Source organism: Echiichthys vipera (genome assembly GCF_963691815.1).
Source record: "Echiichthys vipera genome assembly, chromosome: 5".
In the NCBI taxonomy this organism is placed as follows: Eukaryota; Metazoa; Chordata; class Actinopteri; order Perciformes; family Trachinidae; genus Echiichthys; species Echiichthys vipera.
In genome coordinates, this window is record NC_139830.1 from 13,534,351 (window position 1) to 13,550,945 (window position 16,595).

The window sequence follows — 16,595 nt, forward strand, 5'->3', positions numbered from 1 at the left end:
TCTAGGCTTATTGGTGCTGTGTAAAAACTGAGCTCAGTTAGCCTTGGGCCAACTCGTAGCCTCAGGCTAAGTAGAACTCTGGTCTAATAATGTGTGATGTGAAAAGCACTATAGGGACTTAAGTCATGACCCTTTGACACTGGAGACTGGATTTTGAGCTAGCTGCTTAATGCAATCAATCACCTGGCAAAGAAACGTGTTAACTTCTTCAAAAGCCACAATAGTTATGATCACACATGTATAGAATATTTAATGTTTGTCAGATGCCAGTGCAAAGCTCGTTTTCTAAATTGAATATGCATGTCCGACTAACTTAATTTTTCATTTCTCATCTCATTTTACAACAACAACGATATTATTATGTTCACTGAGATATGCTGAGATCATTTATAAAGCATTAAATAGCATACACATATACACAGTCTTTCCACTGTATTCATAAATTGCTGTTTATATGTTGTTTATCTGCACCGTTGGCATTAGGCAAGACGCCATGCAAAACAAAGGTGACATGTCCATGTAAAAAGCAGACGTGTACTCAGTTTTACACTTGTATTGTTCAATGGCCAGGTGATTGATTATAGAACTGTTTTCTGATTTGTGTAACCAATATTCCAATAGGATTTTACAACGTGGATGAAAATATCATCTTTATAAATAAATAATAGTAAGTCCATACTGCATAGAACATGTTGCAGGCCGTATAGGCACAGCTGTGCTATCATCACCATGCTAACATGCTAACATGATCACCCTCTCAGCATGCTAATGTTTGATAATTAGCATTAAACACATGAGGCTGATGGGGATGCCCTTACTTTTGCAGGTGTTTGGTAATAAAAATAAACAGAAGTATTGGACAAAGTTAATTCTTGATAACATGAAAATTAATTACTATAGTTGTTACAATTTTTCCTGAGGGGGACATGAATATCGGGAGCACATTTCATGACAATCCATCCAATAGTTGTTAAAATATTTTAGACCAAAAATACAGGAATACATGATAAAGATTTTGCCTACAACGTGTTATGCTTGCAACATGGCTTTATCTCACCCAGATGAGTTTTTGCACACATGGTGTAAAGCATGAATGTAGATATTTACATTCTAAATGCACTGTATACATTTTTTATGATCAGCTTCTGTGTAAAAAGTGGCACATGGTTTCTTTTATTGCATACATCATTTATAAATCTGCTTCGTCTGATATGGAACAGCAGAGTAGGCTAAATATACTATATATATATATATATATATATATATATATATATATATATATATATATATACACACACATACATACTTTGGAGTTGGAGATTTAAATCCTAGAAATATTAGATGTTTTTTAAAAAAAACAATACTGTTTTCTATGTGTCCCGAAGGTGTTTCTGTCCTTCCTGTGACAGAAACAGAGAACAGTATGCTGTTTGGCTCAGTTTTTTGTTGATTTCTCCTTGATTTGGATTCTACAGTCGTCATATGTCAGTCTCACACCTAAAGGCTTCTTTAGCTTCAAAGGGGAGAGATGAAAGGAGGATGACATGGCTTTGGAGCCTTCCAAAACATGCCTTGTGGGATGCAAATCAAGGGAAGTCAGTAAGAGAGTAAACTACCTGCAGAGGCGGGGAGTGCATCGGCAGAGTGTATCTTAGCCAACTTTCCTCTTTCCTCCTGTTTCCTTCTCACCACTTGTTTTCACTCTGATGTGAAGGCAGCCTGCTGTGTTTTTGACTGTCTCTGTCTGTGTGGCTCTGTGTGTGTCTCTGTGTGTGGGCCAGATGATGACTGTGTGCTGCTGTTCCCTGCTGTGCTATGTCCTACCTATAATGAATTTGTCAAACAATCTGTCAAGATCACCACTACTTTTAAAATTTTCATCAGAGAACTGAAATTGGTAATCTCTTTTTCTTACTCGCTGTCACGTTTCAAAGGTCCCTTAAAAAACTGACTTTTTGTAAATTACTTCAACTAACTTCTGAAGTGCCATCTTGTAAATTTCACCATCATAAAGAATTCCCTCTGAAGGTAGATTTAATGTTCCCAAGTGGTATTGTTGGTGCTGCCAGTTCAAAGACAGTGGATCAGAAATACTTTCTGTTTTCCTTGTAGCTAAAATTTCCAACAACACAGGACACACTGCATTTGTTTACAGATAAACTGTGCAACGGAGGCTGTGATAACTTTTTTTCTGTCCATTAATTTTCATATGAACAAGTACATTGGGTTGGTCAGGCTGGCTCTCTAGTCACTGGATCGATTAGTTATTTATATACAGTATATTAACATATATTTAGCAACAGGGCTACCACTAGCAGCCTGGCTGTAACCGAAAACCTCAATCTTAGTGCTATGATAAAGGCAGAAACTCAGTATGATAAAGGAGTGAAACACTGGGTCGTATTAATAATTAAGGGCAGTGAGGGCAGGTTTTGTCAGTTGCTAGGAATAATTGAATTTAAATGTGTGTGCAAATTGTGAAAAATTATGTAGAAATATATATATATAATTTAAAATTATTCAGGTAAAGATTGTTTTTTTTTATTAAGTCTTTTTATTAATTCATACAAAATAGGGGAAATCCCATTTTCTATGAATTCTTAAGAATTGTAATGGATTTATGATTTTGTTTTGGTTTGCTGTGATTATGTGTGTGTGGACCCCAGGAACAATAGCCAATGCTTATGCTATAATGCTAATGGGGATTCTTATAAAAACAAACAAACTAGTCTAGCTTAGTAGGAAAAAAAATGGTTCTTCTCACTCTCCATCTTCCTCCATCTGCTGTTTGTCTTTTGCTGGGTAACATTAGAGTTTCCACAGTTGCTCCTGTTGTCTCACCATCTGCCACTCACGCTACCCAAAAGAACGAAGTTGTGAAGCTGTAATGTGCTGCTGTTGAAAATGTGGGAGGCAAAATAGTTTGCTGTCTTAGTTTAGACCATGGTTTAGACTATGAAGCCTCTGTGTTATTATTTTTATTACTTTCATGAGAAGAGGCACACAAAACTCAAGCGCTTTCCTCTTTGTGCAAGTCGTCATTTTTTGCCCATTGGCAGACAGAATTGCATAGTAAAAGCAAGGGTTATAGGGAACTAATCTAAATGCTGATGGTGTCAATCTATAGCCATTACACTGCACAATTAACATTTTCTATAATAAGTTTAAACAGAAACGTTATATGTTGTCACTTTAATTAGTGGATTTAAATTATGATTTGAACACGTTTTAATGTCATTTTAGAGTCCCGGTGACTGCATTTGAAAACTATAAGCCTGTCTAAAACTGGCACATTTATAGTGACATTAACATTTACTGGGATGTTGATAGAGGTTCACTGGTGTAATAGTGGGAGTCTAATAAAAGTCAGAGCGGTGAGACAGATTGAGGCAGGTCAGCATGTTTGTATACTGGTGAGGCTAGTCCAGATGGAGGTAAGAAGGTCTGATACGATAGTATAGCCATTGTCTGAGATTAGGTTTGATCTCATTAGGAAGATAATTTGGATGTTGTTTTTTTAAATGCCACTGAGCACCAAACACATCACAAAAGTTCTGTGAGGATTTTGCTTTACATTGCCTTTGGATTTCCAACATAGGGATGACTGGACTGGAATATTATTAAGGAAATATTGCTTTTCAACATTCAAATCACATGACTGGATAAACAATGTGACTATTGAGTTGTATGTTAACCCTTTTAGTCCTAGGACAAAAGAATATATAGATTATCAGTATATAATTTAAAGTTTTATGTAGATTCTTAACTTTTATGTGGATATACTTCAGTTTCATTGGAGCTCTTAGCAATTTTATCTCCTTGCCCTGAGTAAGTCAGTGTTTCCAAACAGGGTCTCCTTAAATCTTACAGGGAACTTTTTAATGCATCTCTCTCTCATTTCAAATGTTTGCATTACTTGAAAATGAATAGACAGGATTAATCTCCATCACACTGTGTTTTGACAAAAAAGTACACCATAAAAGATTAAATACTTGCCAAAATAATAACATTTATAACAACTTTTCTTTTTTTTCCGCCTCCTCCCACTCTCTGTTTTTCCTCCATTATTCAGTATACCTCATCACTAACGTATGACGGCGTCCTTGTGATGGCTGAGGCCTTTCGCACCCTTCGCCGCCAGAAAATTGACATCAGTCGCCGTGGCAACGCTGGTGACTGCCTCGCCAATCCAGCTGCTCCCTGGAACCAAGGAATCGATATGGAGCGTGCACTCAAACAGGTTGGCAGAAGTTTGATGTTATGTAGTTTCGTAAAGACAGGTTGTGAAACACTTGGACAGATGTTCTCACACACACACACACACACAAGCAATGCGCAAAACAGCTGGCATGAAAAAGAGGAATATGTTCCAGAAATCAGTGCTGACATTTATGTGTTTTAATTTCTTGTTGGGACTTTGATGGAGTACCCACCAGCGTCCACACACATATCTGTATTGCTATACTTATGGAGACATTGTAATGACTTCCCTTCTTTTCTCAGGTACTAACCCTACCATTAACAATTAACGATATGTGTCTTTGTTTACCTTTAAGTTAACCTTAAGCTTGTCACAATTCTAACCTTAACTCTAAAACCCAGAATTATGTAGCTTTAAGCCACACTTTTTGTTACAACCAGTAACTGTGGGTGTTGCCACGCCAACCTACACTGAAATATTGAATTATTGAATGTTTTTATCAGTCCCCACTCCTTACTAATGTTGTTACTATAAATTCAGGTGCGCATTCAAGGCCTGACTGGGAATATTCAGTTCGATCACTACGGTCGGAGGGTCAACTATACTATGGACGTGTTCGAACTGAAGAGCAACGGACCACGCAAGGTAGCCTCTCCTCATGGCTTACAAATAAAGACAAACAATGCTTCAGATTTGTGGGTTTAATAACATGAGAAACACTGACTTATCCCATTCATTTTTTGTGATTTATTTTTAGACTGTGGTGCTAAAAACATGTTTTCATCTTTTCAGTACCATTGTGTCTCATTAGCAAAGTTACTTTTAATCATGACTAAATGGACAGAAAACACATTATTGTTAAAGGATAATTCCTGTCGTTCTTAGTTCGTGCTGCACTTTTCTTGATTCATCCCTCATGGTTCATTGTTAAAAAAATAATGCATGTACTGCAAAATGATCTCCCTAAATCTTAATCAATAAATGTCTTCAGTTATAAATATCTTAAGATAACTACAATTGGACCATCGTCATTTGAGTTGTACTTAATAGCTTTTTGGAGTGTGCCTTGGGGAGCAGCTCCCAACCAACCTGGTGGTACATAAAACTCTGAAGTTACATAAATAAGGAAAGTTTGATCGTAATCCTTCTTCATAACAGTAAAAAGTAGGAGGATAAGGTTCAAGTTGCAAGAACTCATAATTTTCCCTACTGGAAAAAAAAGTGTACATGTAGTGCCTATAAGTATGAAATAACACCATGTTCCAGCTTCTCAAGTGCTCCTTCGACAGCGATGTGTTTATTAAAAGTTTTTGGCTCTCACTCAATATCTCTCAATATCTTCTACAGTTCCAATGGGAAATCTGCTGGAGTGAGCTCATTCTTTTGGCTCACTCACTGTACTTTGTATTCCTTTGTCTTCATCTCACATAGGTTCCATTTCTTTACTTTATCAATTCATTTTTGTTTTTGTCCATCCTAATTTCATCATAAAAAAATACATTTCACTTTTGCATTAATTGTGCTATAAATAATGATTGATTGGATGATTTTTTTTCATTTTTATTGCTTGTTCCCTCTCTCTTAACACTTTGTTTCTCTCAGATTGGCTACTGGAACGACATAGACAAACTTGTGTTGGTCCAGAATGAAAATGCTCTCTCCAATGATAGCTCTTCGATGGAAAACCGAACAGTAGTCGTGACGACCATTATGGTAATGTACCCTCAAACTGCTTTCGATTCTGCATGGTTTGGGTGCTGGTACGAGATTTGGTTATGCTGTCCTTCATCACTGTAACCTTGCTCTTGCCTTATTTTCCGGCTCAAGTAGAAGCTTGAAGTTTGTGGATATTCAAATTAGTGACAATGCAAATGACACATCAGGTGCTCAACAAGTGATTAATACCCTGTTATACGTGCAAAATAATATTTTCCAAGCAAATGTGTAACCAGTTTTCAGGGGTCATAGGTAGGCATTGCTTTGTTTTAGGGGTCAAAAGCCAAGAAGATCAGGAAGTCATCGTACATGTACGATGACTTGAGTGTGTGGCTTTAATGTGGCCGAGTTTTGGTTTTGGAGTTTTCAGGTTGGAGCAGGATGAGCTGTACCAGTTGAAGAGAACTCTCAGAGCACAGCCAGCAGGGAGTGGCACTTGTCCAACTGGAAGATTACACTAATGTCTCATTAGTAGGCAAATCTAAAACTGACCTCAGATCACCATTTAGAAGTGACCTCAGTCCAGTCTCCTCTAATGGCTTCTACATAGACACTGGTCTGCAGCCCAGTATAATTACTCCTCTTTCTTCTACAAACACGGATAAAGGAGGGCTAATCGGTGGATTTGTGCACATCCTCTGCTTACATTTGATTTCACTTCACCCATCTGCAGCCTTTTTATGGTGGCCATCCCCTTCCTGTAAATGCAATCAGTCTAATTCAATTGGGCATGCAAAATGATGCAAGTGAAAGCAACTCAAAGGACTAATTTCAGCCCAGAGATAAAACAAGCCACAGATGCTTAAGCTTTGGCAATTCAGCATTTTGTTTCAAGCCTTGTTGCTTCATCCAGCAAACTCCCAAGTATGACCAAAATATCTGTTGTTGTACTGTAGTGCTCATATAAATACAGTACCTATAAATGGACAAATGCTCAAGAATCTGATAACACGGTGAAAGTCTACAGAGCCTCCAGTGGCCAGAAGTGGTAGTAACCAGTCAGGTTTGCACAAAGGAAAGCAACTACACATGCTGCGGGAAAGAGTTCAGAAAAAAATAATTCAGCTGGACTTAATGTCCCCAGTGACAGTCCCGCCTGTAAACATGCACAGTGTGTTAAACCCTCAGTGCTGTGTGTTGTGTGGTGCATATAGCTAGGCCCAAGACAAGCAAATGTGTGACAAATGAGTATATTATATAAATATACCATTGCTGTTAGAAGATATCACAGTTGTTATTTATGTGGCTTGTGTCTCTAATTAAATTCATTTTTAATTCAGCATTGCTGCATACTTCTTTTCGATGTTCGTTCCTTCCCTATTTCTTCCCACCCTCATCGTGTCTGTTTCTAATCCCACTAGCCTCTCTCTCTCTCTCTCTCTCTCTCTCTCTCTCTCTCTCTCTCTCTCTCTCTCTCTCTCTCTCTGTATATCTCTCCATGTATCTCTCTCTCTCTCTCTCTCTCTCTCTCTCTCTCTCTCTCTCTCTCTCTTTCCGTCTCTCCCTGTATCTTGCTGGCTTTCTTTAACTCCACTCATCTCTTCCATCGCCACGCCCCTCGTCTTTACCTCCATGCCTCCCCACCTGCATATTTCTCTGTGGATGGTGACCTCAGCAGGCCTTGGCTAACATTAGCTCAGCCACCTCCTCCTCTTTGCAGCCTCTGATGATGAGGAAGCCTCTGCTACAACACTGATGCGGGGTCTGCACAGAGAGACAGACTGAAACACAGACTCACCTGAGTTGCAGACCTAGAAAGACAGAGGACAGTCAGACTGATAGACTGAGCATTTTTAAAACTCTGTTCAAAGACTCAGTGTGCTCTGTTTTTGTTTTGATGGCTTTTTTTTCTTACTGTATATTTCATTTTATTCAAGTTATTTCTTTGTTTAGAAGTGGTTTACCCCGCATTAATGCAGAAGAAACGGCAAAGAGGGACCGGTGATGAAGAAGAGGAGATGAAGAAGAGGAGATTCACGGCCACCATGTGTGATGCCTTGGTCGCTGGGCTCCCGTTTTTCCTCTCACGACAGTAGCCACAGTTGGATGAGAGCTCTTCGAGGGATTCGGTAGCTACTGTCAAAAGTTGACATTTGGCAGCACAAAATCACAGGACCATCAGACAGCCCTGTTAATTCAGATTCTTTCACTCCTTTTGAGGATGCTACAGTCACCATCACCGCTTCACTACAGAGAGCCTGGAGGAAAAATTACCTCACAGAAAATTTAGAATTTCTTTCTGTGTCTCTTTATATATATATTTTTTTTTTTTCAGAGGAGAGACACATGGACAGATGTTTGTGTCAGCCCTACATTTTGCAGCCTTCACCTTCTGATACCGCTCTCCCTCCGGCTTCATCTTTCTGCTCTGTCACTCTGTAAATCTACTCAGTCATGCTTAACTCCCCTCTACTGTATTTCAGTTCCAGCAAGTGCTCTATGTCTGAATGATAAGGTATTCAACACTAGGGGCGCTTGTCTGAAGCACAGGAGATCCCTATACTTAACATTGTAATTGCGCCATTATAAATGGTACAACTTGTCTATAATATAACTTTCACACTAGCATTGTGTATTGATAAGGACTGAATGTTAAGTCTATTGGCATTTGCCTTTAGTACACATACCAACCTGACTCCCGCAGATTCATTTCGTTCCACCTTGCTTCCACCTTGACTCCGCCTAGCTCTACTCAACCATCAGGGATCACTCCATAGGAAAGTGACTTCTGGTGGCCCATCAGGACCGCCGGGCGGGGGTTTTATAGATGTGACATAGCGAGGAAGTGACTGTTGTGATTCAGACAACGATGGCGGTTCGCATCGAGGAAGCAGGCATCAACATTGATGCTGCTATTTCATCCGTGTTGTCCAATCTAGCGAATATTTCTTCTTTAAAAGAACACCAGAGAACGGCTCTGAAGACTTCTGTTGTTGAAAACAATGTTTTCGCCCTTCACCCAGCCGGGTTTGGCTTTTACCTGCGTCGCTCTCATCAGCGTCAAAGGTTGGTTTTGATGTGAGTGGTTGAAGTAGCATGTCAATAAAGATGGCAGACAAGTGGTTTATCCAAACATATGCAAGGATTTTTGATAAAGGCCCAGCCTCCTGAAATCACTTTCCTATGGAGTGATCCCAGATGTATGGGATGTGTGATGTGAAGTAAGGCGGAACGAAGTTCATCTGGCAAGAGTCAGCCTTATTTAACTCCAGGATACCAAATGATCCTTTAGTGATTTGTATGTTTAATTGGCTTTAATATATTATTAGAATATTAATAATAAGTAATAAAAATATTATGTAAAAGAACAGACTTCTAATCAATGAAATTTCGCATTAAATGTATTTGTTTTTATGATGGATGTATGGATTATCAATGTTTCTATCCCGCAAGGCTCTTCATAAGGATGCAGTACACTCATACAGAGCTGAAGATGAGAGAGAAATTTACATTAGGGAGGTCAATTATTTATATGATTGTACAAAGTAGGTCAAATTACATAAACAGAAGACAAACTATGTAAGCTTTGGATAAATATGTAACAATTTCAGCCAAAATTTTGTCAAGCAAAACGTGTCATGGATGCTGCTTAGCTGGCTGATGGACTGAGAGGATGGTGGTTGAATCATTGACTACTAGACAAACCACACAGCTCGACTTCGTGGATAGCTGACTTACTGAGAAAAGCATTTTAACTGCTCGTTGACTCACTGACAGACCAACTGGCATTGTGACTAACAGAGTGGGAACTGACTCACTTTCTGATTGCTAAACTACCGTGCTCCCTTTATGGCCGAATAGCTGCAAGATAATCATACTGGCTCACTGGCCAAATATGAGACCGGATGGATGATCATGTACTATAATTGCAGTAATGAAAGATTGAACCGATTGACCAATTGACCAATAGACTCTGTGAAACAGGCTGTGACTAACTGACTGCCTGGCTTGCTTCTTCATCCATCTGAATGGATGGCTTGCAGGCTTAATATCTCAGTGGTTGGCTAACTTGTTACGTGAAAGTCTGCCTTGTAAAATGCTGAACTGATTGAGTGTCTGGTTGGCAGTCTGAATTAATGACTGGAGAGTTAGGTGACAGTCGAGTTGGGTTTCTTTCTTTTTCACTAGCTGGCTAACTGACTTACATAGCAAGTAATGTCTGCCTTTTTTGGCTCCAGTGTGAAGTGTTTCATGTCTTATCAGCCCCAGCCATTTGCTTCTACAAAGCCGTTCTCCCTCTTTCGCCCACCCGGTATCCCCCTTTATGTCTGTTTTCTCTTGCTTTCCTTCTCTTTTCCTCCTTCAAATTGTCATATTCTCTCTTCCTCTTTATCTCTTCTTTGCACTTCCCCCTTCTTTTTTACTATCTATCTTCTATTTTCCCTGTAGCTATCTCTGTTTGTATTCTGATCTGTTCCTTCAGCTCATAGTTTCATGCACCCAACAAGCCTTACATCCCTCTCTCCATCCGCATTTCCCTTTCCTTTATTTCTGTCTTTCTTTCTTTCTTTCTTTCTTGTACTTTCAACCTAAACTTTGCTCCTACTTCTTCCCCTTATCTTCCTTCTTTTCACCTGCCATTTATTCTCATACCCTGACTTGTGACGCCACATGCAACACCCAAACATGATGCAGTAAATACATGCACTAGTAACCAGTACACACATGAACACACTCACACACAAAATTGGCATTATTACTGTCTCACCGAGACAAAGGTGTCTGGGGCAAACTGATAACAAACCTGAAGGAGGCTTTAATGTGAAACAGTGACACTGTTGGCAGAGGTCCCACTGGTACCTTATATGTGTGTGTGTGTGTGTGTGTGTGTGTGTGTGTGTGTGTGTGTGTGTGTGTGTGTGTGTGTGTGTGTGTGTGTGTGTGTGTGTGTGTGTGTGTGTGTGTGTGTGTGTGTGTGTGTGTGTATGTGTGTGTCTGTATGTGTGTGTCTGTTAATGTGTAGTTGTTACATGATACTAAATTAACTCTGCAAAGTAGCTTTCTCTGATTTCAAACACTTGACCTTTTACATGATAAACATGAGAGTAATTTGATAGATGTGGCAATTGAGATGGTTGCTTACTCTTTGTTTACACAAATTAAGTAAATTGTTCCTTTTGAGATTGAGCAATTTAAGATTTAAAGGGAAGCAAAATAGCGTTTTTATATTTTTAAAGGGAGAGTCATTGATAAGAAAATCTCCTAATGTGGGCCATTACTGTATGTAATACTTATAGCTCTAAATAAATAAACTTAAAGGAATACTTTGACATATTGGAAAATACTCCTGTTTTCTTTCTTGCCAAGAGTTTAATGATGAGATCGGTAACACTCATGTCTGTTCATTCGATACGTAACCTAGCGGGAGCCCCGCAGCCAGTTAGCTTATCATAAATACTGTAAACAGCGGGAAACAGATAGCTTTTTTTTGTTAGCTTTGCTCTATCTAAAGCTTAAACAAAACCTGACTACTGCCACCTCTTAAGTTTGCTAATTAAAAAAAACGTGTTATTTCTTATTTATTCCCAAAATGTATTTATTCTATATTCGTTATTCTTATTTATTCAAAAAGTAAAAAGTAAAAATTACAATAGGGATGTTTTATGCTGGATTGTTTCTTGGCTCAGAGCAGTGATTTCCTGGAGCGTCCGTTAGTTACCTGCAACCTTAGTGGGACATCAAGAGACCAGTCATTGTGCTGAGCTAAGCTAACCATCTCTTGGCTGTAGCTTCATATTTAATGGACAGATATGAGAGGGGCATGAAAGTAAATAAACATGGTGTTTTGTTACTTTACAGTATTGATTATCAGTGGATAAGATAACTGAATGTAGTGAGATAAGAATATCTGTCCAAAGTTTCAATTTTAATGGTTCCAGATTCTTGATTTGTTTTTTCAGTGTATCCAAAACGAGTCTGCCAGTTACAACGTTTTATTGAGTATAATCATGTCTGTCTGGTCACAGATTATCATCATTTATTCATTTCAACGTATTTGAAAATAACCTGAGCTAAATATTCCCTCATTGTCATTTTCAAGTCTACATTACTTTATCTTTAATATGGTTATGGTTGTATACGTAAGCATGCACCAAACATTACAGGCAATTTAGTATCTTTCACCAAATTATCTCATGTATCCTCACAAATGGCAATTTTGCATTTTTGTCTGTCTGGTGGGTGAGTAAATATGACACCAGGTTGGAAAGCATCAAGTTTATGATGCAAAACAATATGAATTAAAGTGAAAAATGCACAGCAAGATGATTGTGAAAAACGTAAATGAGATGCAGAGAGTAAATTAGCTTACAACTTTGATTCACACTGTCCTTTAAAAGTGTGTTTTTCAGCGTGCATCTTCATTATTTCTCTCTTTATGTTCGCTACAGTACAGATCAGTCCTCATGGCTTTGTTAATCTATACAAGGGATTTTACTGTGAAACTGTTTTGCTGTTCATTAACATTATGATTCATGTTGAGTCAATGAAATGAGCGCCCCGGGACCTGCTAATGTCCTTGATAATGACATTTTTAGAAATGAGAAATGTTTTTGTATGTTCTGACATTGAACACAAAGGGACAAATGTTTGTATATGATGATGATATTGATAATGATGATGATGATAGTGTTAACGTGTAAAGTGTCTCAATTGTGTGGTTGGTTTTGGAAGAAATGAAATTTTGTTTTAACAAATCTTATACTGATTGCCGAATAATGCAAATGTGATAATGCAAATGTTATAATGCAATACTCGGGGTGTTTTTCGTTTGCTCCTCAATGTGTTGTTTTTTTCTGTCTTTCATACGTAAGTTTAAGATTTTTCTTTTTGTTTTTAATATTGGTTTTGTTTCATTATTTGTTTTTGGACAAAGAAAATGGACATGAACATCCCAAAAGTGCTCGAACTGTTGCTTAACACTTAACACATTTTCAAACTCACAAACCATTTAACACAAGTAAAACTGAGTGTGCTGCATGCTCAAAAAATGACATGTTGGTGTTGAGCTATATATTTACCATGTTCACCGTATTAGTTAACTGTGTTAAAATGTTAAACTTATACAAGAATGAATCATGTTTACATCTGGAAACATTGAATAACCATATTTGAAAAAGGATTTTACCTTTCAGTCATACACAAGTTCACAAGTAAAAGGTTTTATTTCAAGCTCTTTGTTTCCTCAAGAGCAAGGGGATTAATTCATAAAGCCAGCTTCCCTTTGTAGGTTTGTTTGTATAGTTTAGTTACCATTGTAAGATTTGTTTTAATCCCTCTGCTTGCCTCCTTCTGATATACACTTGCTTTCAATGTAATTCAATTTCCTGGAATGAATTGTTTCCTCCAAATCTGTGTCAGAGTGATTTTATTGCTCTTTTGACCCCTTTGTAAAACACATCTAAAATCCTCTTAGATTAAACTGTACTTGTTTTCAATGTAAATCAATTTCCTGAATGAAGAATTCAGTCCAGAATACTTCATCATCTTTAATTGTGGTTTATGGTCTTCATAAACTGCTTCATAGCATGGGAGTGTCTGATATTATGAAAGCCTGTTTGATTAATTAGATGAGATTAGTCTTTGATTAAAAATGGTTTGATAGCATTTTAATAGGCTTGGTTTCAGTTGGATTACAGGGTGAGCAGCCTCAGGCATAATTCTATAACTCACTGCTCCTGATGGATGCGCTGTCACTCAAAAGTCTGTTTCTTTTCTCTGTAGTGTGTGTGTGTGTGTGTGTGTGTGTGTGTGTGTGTGTGTGTGTGTGTGTGTGTGTCTGTGTCTGTGTCTGTGTCATCCCTAATACACCCACTATCTCACTAGACAACATTATACTCGCTCTTTGCGTTGATCTTTGATTACTGCGTGCACAGAAATCATTCTACCTCTTATGACACATCAACCAAAGCAGCAGCAATCTCCCTCTCGTTTTCTCCTCTCTCCCTCCTCTCTCTTTTTTCATCTCTTGTACGTTTCTTTCCTATCAGCTATAGTGTTGCACTGAGGCAGGCGCAGGTCCCAGCAGAGGCATAGAGTCAGAAAAAGGCTTAAAACAAGGCACTGAAAGTCAGAAACACAAGCTTTAAAACGTCAACCTCAGATATGGTCTTTTAAGAAAAAACTCCCATAACATTTTTTCCCAATTTTTATTAACTGTGCAACTCATTTCATCAAGTTTTGGGTGGCTGCTCTGTTTTCCTGACAAGATGGTTTATCTGTGAGATGCTTATCATTCAAATGTATAGTAGATCTACATAAAGATGTGTGTGCCTTTCCATTTACCTTGCCTGTCCTACATTTATGGTTAAATCTAACTTTTATGATCATGTGCATGTCTGTTTTGATGCTTTTATAGAAGCTGGTGCCCACTTTAATTTCTCAAAGCAATACTGAGTTATATCCGCAACATTGAATTGGTGTTTTTCATAGAGCGGTGCCTCTCTGTGTATGATAAAAAAAAAAACAATAATATACGTTTTTTTGAAATTATACAGTACCTATATTTGTGCAATTTATGTTTTCCTCTAGTGCAATGTTTACCACCAAACTGTTGCTTTTGTCTTTTGATAGTCACTACTGTCATGTTCTTCCAAACAGTTGTGTCTTTCTGCCCTTATGCTGGTTTTGTAGGAGGGTCCCTATGTGATGCTGAAAAAAAACTGGGAACTTTATGAAGGCAACGACCAGTTTGAGGGATACTGTGTGGACTTGGCCTCTGAGATTGCCAAACACATCGGAATCAAATACAAGATCTCCATCGTGCCAGATGGAAAATATGGAGCCAGAGATCCAGAGACGAAGATATGGAACGGCATGGTTGGAGAGCTTGTGTATGGGGTAAGTTTAGAAGGGGAAGATTTGGACTTAACTGATTTTTTATCAACTTCATTATTTCCTTTTATAGTATATCTAATGGGAGAAAACTGTGGAGAATATCCATCACAAGCTCTCGGATCCCAAGATGATGTCTTCAAATTGTTTGTATATTCAATTTGATTCACTTCAACTTCAGTTTATGTATTAATACATTACAAATATTAGAAACGCAACCATGCATGTATGAGAAGACACACAGGCAGAATCCCATACATACAGGTCTGAGAGTTATTGTTATAAAATAACGGGACTGTAGGAAATTAAGAAAATTAATACAAGAAGAATGACAAAAGTGAGGTAACCAGTTCTTCCCTTTTTTAAAATGAGTTATACCCAAAAACCCATATACTACTATGCTATAACCCAATACTCCAATGACAAGAAGAAGAATGACAATGTACCATATACACAGGGTAGGAAAATATAACATTTTCAACTAAGAACTTACTGTGATGCAGTCCAGTACAAAAACATTACTATATTATGGCCTCAGAAATATTGTGTTGAATCAACACTTCTCTGGCACAGAGTCAACATAAATTCAACGTTGTAATCTTTTAATAAAATATAAACTGAAGGGCTATTATATTGCATTATATGTTCTGCTGCTATTGTGACCCAACCACAGGCCATCACATAACCGCTAAGAAATGCTCAAAATAACTCTCATGCAGTACATAAACTAGTCTTGAGCTCCTTGTCTCCTTAGTTACCATGTCAGTTTCCTGCAGAGATGCTGTGTCCCGAAAGGGTGTACATATTTCTTGAGAATTTGGCAAGCTGGCTAATTATACTGCAGACGCCCATGCACAGTCTGATAATTCACACTGCCATCTTGATGCAACTTTATCAACATGCAGAGCAAAATGTCAGCAGAGTCGGACGAGTGAAAGTGGAAGCGGTTTGCGGCAGAGCAGCTACAGAATAATTGGCGTCCAGAAAACTTTGTAGTGGAAGGTGACACAGCAAAACTGCTACAATGATTAATCAGATCTGCTTTGTACCAAACACTTGTAGTCATTTTTGATTACTCTTCTGCTACATGGAGAAGATACATTTGGAAGATTTCAGTGATTTGTCCTCTAGTTTATGTCTTTGGGTCCTTTATTATCTGTTGGAGTTTGTGCCTTTCTTCTCCTTTTCTTTCCCATTGTGTACTTTTGTCTCCTGGATTTATTTCATTTCTCTCTCTATTGTGCATTGTGGGTTTATGATATTCCTCCTTCCCTGTTCTTTCCGTATTGCTTCTGGCTTCCTTGTCTTTCTTTTGCTGTTTATTTTCCTTGCATTGTAACATCCTCGCTCTTTGTACCGAAGGAACACTTGTCATTTGCTATGCTGTGATTGTAGCCTCTTTTTCCGTTAAGACTACAGATGTTGTTTACACACATGCAGCTACTCAGAAACAGATACTCAGTGTGCTGAATGAATGATGATGTTGGCTCTTCTACAGATTTTCGCGTGAGTTGCAGACTCATTGTATTCTGGCAGTGTCATTATCATGCCCACGTATGAATTACTTTTCTGTCATTCTACTGGTTTTCCCTCTACCTCCTCTGTCTCTTTCAACATTTCTTGTCCATTTTCTTTATTTCTGTCATTCCCCTCCTTATGTTGCCCCTGCTTCAAACTTTGTTTGCCACAGTGTCTTTTCATTTTATTTCTCCTTCCTTATTCTTTGTCCTCACTTTCCCTTTCTGCAGACATAGGAGTTCACAGAGAATTACTGCTCACCACCACTCTCTTGCTTCACCTCAAGTTGTTGCACACAAACTACCACAACCATATCCAAAAAATAAAC

At 38.2% G+C, this 16,595-nt stretch overlaps 1 protein-coding gene across 2 annotated transcripts in view; it reads left to right on the forward strand.

Annotated features, from left to right (window-relative positions):
- Positions 1–16,595, forward strand: part of gria4a (glutamate receptor, ionotropic, AMPA 4a) — a gene marked incomplete at its 3' end in the record, with an annotated part of 102,785 nt that overhangs the window by 51,568 nt on the left and 34,622 nt on the right. For both annotated transcript variants that reach the window (XM_083914404.1, XM_083914403.1), the window contains exons 8-11: positions 4,073–4,240; positions 4,742–4,846; positions 5,804–5,914; positions 14,549–14,755. In XM_083914404.1, the coding sequence (XP_083770530.1) occupies positions 4,073–4,240; positions 4,742–4,846; positions 5,804–5,914; positions 14,549–14,755 (591 nt within the window). The remainder of the gene's footprint in view (positions 1–4,072; positions 4,241–4,741; positions 4,847–5,803; positions 5,915–14,548; positions 14,756–16,595) is intronic.